Consider the following 7,484-nt stretch of genomic DNA (forward strand, 5'->3'; position numbering starts at 1 on the left):
TTATTCCCTATCATCAAGCACAGATTTAAAAAACTCAGAATTCAACAAGAAGCTATGTGCTTATTGCTTTTGATACAAGTATCAGAAGTTGACTCTGAAAGCTTCTACTTTTCAGTAGAAATAACATTAGCCATTCCCATTCCATTCATACATAGAATCATAGATGGTACCCCAGCCACTAACTTGAAGCATTGATACCATATTCAGGGAATAAAATTCATAAAGCTTATGTACTCAGCTTGAAAGATGAGAAAAAAGAGACACTGATTGACTGAATTCTATCTTCCCATCTATGCCTCACTCAAATCTCCTTGGCTGATACCTAGCTTTTAAGCCAATCTATCTATGCTACAGGATATAATTGGGTGGAAAGAAGGAAAATTTATAATGAAGTTTATATCTTATCTAAAGAAAATGCAACCAAATTTATTTATTACTTAACCCTTAATGCAGGAATTCTATGAAGCTATGCTAAATATTGAAGTTTAACATGTGAACTCCTTAAGCATCCAAAATGTGCTCTGATGCATCTTGGTGTTCCCTGCACCTACTACTATTTTGGCTCAGAATCAGGAATCAAGAGATGCTTTTGTGAATGAAAAACATAAAACCCAATTACAACCTTGAATGATAATAACGTTGGCAACGTACCAAAGATGTCTGATCAGCGCAAAATACTCCACACTGCCAAAAGGGTGTATGATTGAATGAGGGTTACTCTTGACAGACTATGACTAATGTTTTATGTCTATATGTCTATGTTTATAAGTTTAGTTTTACAATTTTATGACTAGCGATAGTTTAAGAAGCAGCATCGGATTACATGTCAGAAAATCTGGATTCCTGTCTTGGGTATCTCACAAACAAGCTTTTTACATTACATCAGTTGCTTAATCTATTCTTGATTCCCTCATCACTAGATAGAAGTTTAATTAAGCTCATTCAAATGTTCTATCAGTTCGTGAACAATTAAATTGAAAATGAAATATTTAATGCTTCAACAAACAGGTTGAAATCTACCTTTCCAAACTGATTTCCTAAAATTCATTGGCTCCCATCAGCCTGCCCTGTGCCTTGTATGCTAGCTTCTGTCCTATTTCTTTCTCCTGAGATTTTCATCCTGATCTTCTCACCTAATTCTTACCATTTTTCAAAATCCAGACCCATGTCTGTCTCCTTGAAGCCTCCCAGACCACACACACTAGGGTTTCTGTGTGGTATGAGCACCTCAAGGACAGAGCATGACTGAGTCTTTTGGATGCTGCCCCATACTTAGCAGAGGAATAAAGGGGATGGAATAAGGGGAATATTGTGGCTTTCTCCTCAGCTCCTCAGGACTTTATAGCCTTCACTCCATTCAACCCAACAGTCCAAGATTTCAAAGACTGAAAGAGACTGAAGACCTCTGTCCCACAAGTCAGTCACTGATCAGGCAGAAGTATCAGGTGCCTGTTTCCTCACATTTGTTTTGAACATGCACAGTGGTCTTGATTTGTTTAGGTCTTGTTTAGAGGGTATTTAGAATGGGACGCAGCTGAGCTTAACTGTCAGCTCGGTATTTCACCATTAACATGCATAGAACTCTTAGGAAGATAACTGAAGTGTCCAGAATTGAGAATTTAAGCTAAAATATTTAAAATCTTTAACAGTCTCATTACCAATATAAATATATGTGGTCTCTGAAAAGTTACCAAAGCAACGAACATATGCTGAAACAAAAATTTCCAGTGTCATCCATAGCAATGAATCTTAATTGTGTCATCTGATTCCATGTCTCACTTGTATGGAGCTAAACCCAAACTACTTTTCAGATGTGAAATATATTCATAAGTCTGTCCCAAATTGTAAAATACAATTTATTATTGTAACACCCAGCTAAATGTCATACTAATTCATCTGATGAACTTTGTGGTTCTGTAACATTACAGCACTCACAGTGTCAAAGCCGCCAATATATGAGTTCACAGACTGAAGTAAGCCAACAGTGGCCCCACCCCATGCCTACCCAAGGAGAAATAAGAGAGGCTTTTGTTATTTGCAAGTCCTGGTATGGTTTATTTATAAAGCAATAAATATTAGAAGCACAAATAAATTGCACATGTGTAAACAAACTGTACAATGATTGATGAGATAAGGGAGGGAGGTTCGGAAAACTCCAAGAAGCAGAATACTGTCACCCTGAATGAAGGTAGACTAAGAAAGAAGGCACCTTAGAAGCATTTGCGGTGGACAATGGATGGCCCTGCCTCATCGTACTCTTGCTTGCTAATCCACATCTGCTGGAAGGTGGAGAGTGAGGCCAGGATGGAGCCCCCAATCCAGACAGAATACTTACGCTCAGGTGGAGCAATAATCTGCAGAAAGAAAAAAAACCGTCCGGTGAATTCTGAAGCTCCAAGCAACATGTTGGAGAGATTCACAGAAAAACATATTAGATACTAATTCTCTGCTATGTGAGATACTGCAACCCAAAATTAATATGGCTGAGTTAAATCTGAAGAACTTTCCTCTATTTCATTATTTCCATTTCAAAGACTCTACAAAATAGAATTTCCCCATTTCTCTGAACTGGAGTGTAACATGGCTACAAGCTAAATGCATGGAGGAGCTCGCCCAAAAGTTGGGGACTTTCAAAATGTGCTCAAGGATTTAGGGTCCTTCTTAAAGATTTAGTATTATCTACTGCTTGAAAACATTTTTAGTCTCCTATCTTGGGAAAAGTGCTAGAAAGTCAGGAGCAGTGCTAGAAAAAGTGTTAGAAAAGCTAAAGGTGAAGTTTAGAGGAGATAGGAAGCTAAGTGTGAGGGAGAGAGTCAGGAATGCAGTTCTGCTTGGAATACCAAGACCTGCCTCGGCCCCCCACCCACACAAGTCCTTTACCTTAATCTTCATGGTGCTGGGAGCCAGGGCAGTGATCTCCTTTTGCATGCGATCAGCAATACCAGGGTACATGGTGGTACCTCCAGATAAGACATTGTTCGCATACAGGTCCTTGCGGATATCAATGTCACACTTCATGATGCTATTGTAAGTTGTTTCATGGATACCAGCAGATTCCATGCCTAGGAACGAGTTTAAAAAATAAAAGCACATGCACTCAAGCCAGGGGCCAGGGTGAAAAGTGTCTCCCTGTTGGTGGCTGTTACCACTTGTCTCTGAAACATATGTGCCTCTGCAAGATACGCTGCAGGACATTTGTGGAACAGGTGTCTCTACAAGTGCTGACAGTTAATCCACAGCAGACTGCCAAGAAATGAACGACTGTGTTCAGCACCTGTTTGCAGTGAACATTTGCTGTATCCACCAAATGTATGGAGATGCATTGGAAAACGATGAGACACACATTTAAGTTAAATTCATGCAATTTTTATTTATGGGTTCTTACTAGATCCTGGAAGCTCCTGTTGGAAATCAGCCCTGAGGAAAGACGTTTGGTGAAATAAAAGAGTCCAGTTATTGCTATAAGTAGGATTGTTGTTGCATTTAATAATGAGTAACTTAAAAGGGAAGTCCAGCTACTTGGTGACGGCCTAAATAAATGGAATAACCTATTGAAATAAGTCAGCTCTTTTGAGTATCACCCCTTTCCTGCAGATAGGGGCTATTCAATTATTACTTTGTCTCATCCTTTACTTTGAGTTGAGGTCAGTGTGTCCTCCTTTATCACATCATTGCAACAGAACAATGATGGGCATCCCTTTAAGGAGCCATCAGGACCTGGGGCTGAGCTGTGTGCGACTCTCAGCTATGCCTTCTTTTAACTCAAGAGCCTTAATCCTTCTTGATTCTAATAGATTGTACTCTGGGAGACCCTGAGGTTTCCAGGGAGAGCTGTGCCGCCACACCCACCCACAACTCACCGATGAAGGAGGGCTGGAAGAGCGTCTCGGGGCAGCGGAAACGCTCATTGCCGATAGTGATGACTTGGCCGTCAGGCAGCTCATAGCTCTTCTCCAGGGAGGAGGAAGAGGCAGCCGTGGCCATTTCATTCTCAAAATCAAGGGCGACATAGCACAGCTTCTCTTTAATGTCACGGACAATTTCACGTTCAGCTGCAGAAAGAAAGGGTTATCACTGTCAAGCTCTGAAAATGAAGTCGACTTCACTTGTGGCGAGGTAGATGGATTCTCCAGTGGTGGGAAAAAGCAGACACAACGCTGTGGCAGATCACACACACATACACGCATACGCACACACTCACCAGTGGTGACAAAGGAGTAGCCACGCTCAGTGAGGATCTTCATGAGGTAGTCAGTGAGATCCCTGCCAGCTAGGTCCAGACGCATGATGGCATGGGGCAAAGCGTAGCCCTCATAGATGGGGACATTGTGAGTTACACCATCTCCAGAGTCCAGAACAATGCCTGGCAGAGGAAACAGGCAAGGAGGTAAATCTCTGAGGACACCACTGCTTTAGCCATCAAAGCCTACTTCCAATCTCAGCTAAGATGTACAAGCACTGGGCATGGACCCAGATAAAATTAGCTCTCCTACACATGAAGACTAAAAATGAGTTTAATGGCTGCTAAATCTGAAGCCAGCAACAGGTCATCCTTTTAAATACTGTAGTAGAAAAATTTCCCCTGGACACTTTCACAGGACTGTCCCTCTCACCAGCTATCTGCACATTGTGTAAGCATCTGGGAGTGTTTTTCTTTCCTCCTAACTCATATGTTTTTCTCTTTTTTGACTCAGACCATGTAGGGAATGTGGGCTCTCCTGGGATGTTCGCCCAGGAGCTGTAATGCTGTGACTGGTTCTGATACATTATGCGGAGTTTGATGTGCCATCACCTACTTTAAGGGAGAGATCTATCCATGTGCTTTCAATAGTTAGAAATACAGGTGCTCTGAATCTACCCTCAGGGTACTGTTGTTACCTCTCTCACACAGACACCTTCCCAGGGAGTGCTAGGGAGGGGAGCATTCCTTTTTCAGCTAGGGAAACTGATTCACAGCAAGGTCAATGCCTTAGGAATGTGTTAATCAGCGACTGTCCCCAAGCCTGAACATACCTGTGGTACGGCCAGAAGCATACAGGGACAGCACCGCCTGTATGGCCACGTACATGGCGGGGACATTGAAGGTCTCAAACATGATCTGGGTCATCTTCTCACGATTGGCCTTAGGGTTTAGGGGGGCCTCAGTGAGCAGAGTGGGGTGTTCCTCAGGAGCCACGCGAAGCTCATTGTAGAAGGTATGGTGCCAGATCTTCTCCATGTCGTCCCAGTTGGTGATGATGCCATGCTCAATGGGGTACTTGAGAGTCAGGATACCTCGCTTGCTCTGGGCCTCATCACCTACATAGGAGTCCTTCTGACCCATGCCCACCATGACACCCTGTAAGAAGAAACAGATGGGAAAATAAAGTTTCCACCATGTCAGGAATATAAGTGATGCCTTATAAATTTACATCTAACTGCCCAAGTCAGGGAACACCTTATAAATATCAGAAATAATAAACTACAGGGGTTTACCCCAAATTTAGAAGTATCATTTAAAATCAATCTAGACAGAACCTTTTCCCTCTCTCACCCCCAGAGACAGAATTCTATTGTTTAGAATGTAACTGAACTGCGGAGTGCAGAGAGGAGAATGAAGCTACTTCACTGAAGTAGAATCTCACCTCACTTTAAAAATACCTTAATGCCTTCATTAAATCATTAAGCTCATTACCCACGTCAACTGGAATATAAATATCTCCACTGTGAAATGACTGTATTAATGACATGTATTTCTCCTAAGAAAAGATTGTGACATTCATCAAGTGAACATAAAAAGATGGGCTGATATGCCATTATCACCCTGTCGGTGAAACCCAGCCCTGTCCAGAGCTGCCCAGAACACCCGTCAGTCACCAGCCCTGAGGAATACACACTCCTCCCGGCAGCCTGTCTGGCCAGGCTTGTGCCAAAGGCAGAGAGAGTGGCATTTCTCATAATAACCAAGGTGGTGTGTCACTATCACCATGGCACTTACTGCCTCTGTCACGCCTGGCTTCTAAAAATGCAACAGCCAGTAAGCAGATAGATGACATCCATTCGGAGCCCTGCAAGCTGCCTGGGAACAGGAGGGAGGAATGTGGCTTGGGTCCTGGTTGGTTGAGAGAAGTTTAAGTTTTGAATAGGACTGAAAAGGGGTGCTGAGGAAAAAAATGTGAAATGTGTAAGAGGTAGAGGGGAAGACACAGAGCTAAAAATGCAGGTCAGGAGTGCAGGGGAGAAGCTGCTCACTTTTCACACAAAGAGTTGGGCCTTTGGAGTGTGTCCCTGAAGTGGAAGGAGGGGAAGTGGACATTAGTGATATGTTCTGGTGGTGTGAGCTGCTTGTCTTGCCTTGGATTTGAGGCTAATCCATCTTCTCCATATTTGACCTAAAGTTTATGGAGGAGGGTCAAATGAGACGTTTCCTGGATTGGGCTGAGGGGGCGGCTGGAAGGGGTGTGGAGTGGCGCTGGGGACAGCTCCAGGTGAGAGCCGGCCAGATGGGGCGGGAGGTTTACCTGGTGGCGCGGGCGGCCCACGATGGAAGGGAAGACGGCGCGGGGAGCGTCGTCGCCCGCGAAGCCCGCCTTCACCAGCCCGGAGCCGTTGTCGCACACGAGGGCGGTGGTCTCCTCATCGTCGCACATCTTGGCAGAGCTTCAGCGGGATCTGAAGATTGAGGGGAGCCGGGCGGCCCAGGCTCAGCGCCGGCGGCGTTGCCCTTCGCGTGCAGGGAGGAGGGAACCGAGCTGGGAAGGATCCGGGGATGGTGGGGTGGGGGGACGCCTGCCAACTCCTTTCCCCCGGGGCAGAAGGGTGGCATGCAGCTGCCGAGATTGGTTCCTGGCCAGGAGTCCCCCTCTACCCAGGTGCAAGGGGGTACGGTCACCCCTTAGCAGCCCTGTAATTGCTCGCCGTTTCACAGACTGGGAACCTTCTTAGACTGCAACCACACCCCCTGCCCGCTCCTGGCTGGAGTGAGGACGCACGGGGGCAGGGACCCCAAACGCTCCGCGCGCCCCTCTCCTCTAATGACCCAGCACGAAACAAGTTAGAACCGAATCGAAAAAGTTCGGTCTTTTAAAAGAAGCGCCGGGGCGGCAGCCGGTGGGGCCGGCTGCGGGCGGGCGGCGCGCGGGGCGGGGGCAGCGCGGGCTGGGCGGGCGCCGACTCACCGTCCGCGGGTCGGGCTCGGCTCGGCTCGGGCGGCGCAGGCGCTGGGTGCCCGGCGCGAGCCGCGCCGCTTTATAGCGAGCTGATGGACGGGGTCAGTTGGAGCGGCCGGGGCAGGGGTGGGGGGCCTTGTCGGCCACCTTACCTTATTTGGTCGCCTTCGCACCACTGAGGAGCTCCGAGGCCATTCATGGAGCCAAGGGCAGGGTTGAGGATCAGCCAGGGGGCCCCCAGGCCATGTAAGGAAGGGGAGGGGGCAACCAGGGGAATGGCCAAATAGGGAGGCAGGGAGGGGCTGGCACGAAGGGTAGGGGGCAGGGGAAGACTGA

At 46.4% G+C, this 7,484-nt stretch overlaps 1 protein-coding gene across 2 annotated transcripts; it reads right to left on the reverse strand.

Moving 5' to 3' along the window:
* Positions 1 to 2,026: 2,026 nt before the first annotated feature.
* ACTC1 (actin alpha cardiac muscle 1) lies at positions 2,027 to 7,280 on the reverse strand. Of its 2 annotated transcripts, none has more exons than XM_036887594.2 (7): positions 7,158 to 7,280; positions 6,501 to 6,651; positions 5,014 to 5,338; positions 4,202 to 4,363; positions 3,861 to 4,052; positions 2,881 to 3,062; positions 2,027 to 2,354 (listed from the first exon to the last, which is right to left on the reverse strand). In XM_036887594.2, exons 2-7 carry the CDS (start codon positions 6,627 to 6,629, stop codon positions 2,211 to 2,213), a joined length of 1,134 nt encoding a protein of 377 aa, XP_036743489.1. In that variant the 5' UTR covers positions 6,630 to 6,651; positions 7,158 to 7,280; the 3' UTR covers positions 2,027 to 2,210. The 2 variants fall into 2 exon arrangements, with proteins under 2 accessions (XP_036743489.1, XP_036743491.1); XM_036887596.2 differs by having other exon boundaries at positions 6,501 to 6,703; positions 7,158 to 7,242.
* Positions 7,281 to 7,484: the final 204 nt, after the last annotated feature.

Source organism: Manis pentadactyla, chromosome 11 (assembly GCF_030020395.1).
Source record: "Manis pentadactyla isolate mManPen7 chromosome 11, mManPen7.hap1, whole genome shotgun sequence".
Classification (NCBI taxonomy): domain Eukaryota; kingdom Metazoa; phylum Chordata; class Mammalia; order Pholidota; family Manidae; genus Manis; species Manis pentadactyla.

Coding starts and splice junctions, on each gene's coding strand:
- ACTC1 (XM_036887594.2), bottom strand. CDS start 6,629: ATGTGCGACGATGAGGAGACCACCGCCCTCGTGTGCGACAACGGCTCC. Junction 4,053..4,201: donor CTACTCCTTTGTCACCACTG/GTGAGTGTGTGC, acceptor TTCTTTCTGCAG/CTGAACGTGAAATTGTCCGT. Junction 3,063..3,860: donor CTTCCAGCCCTCCTTCATCG/GTGAGTTGTGGG, acceptor ACTCGTTCCTAG/GCATGGAATCTGCTGGTATC.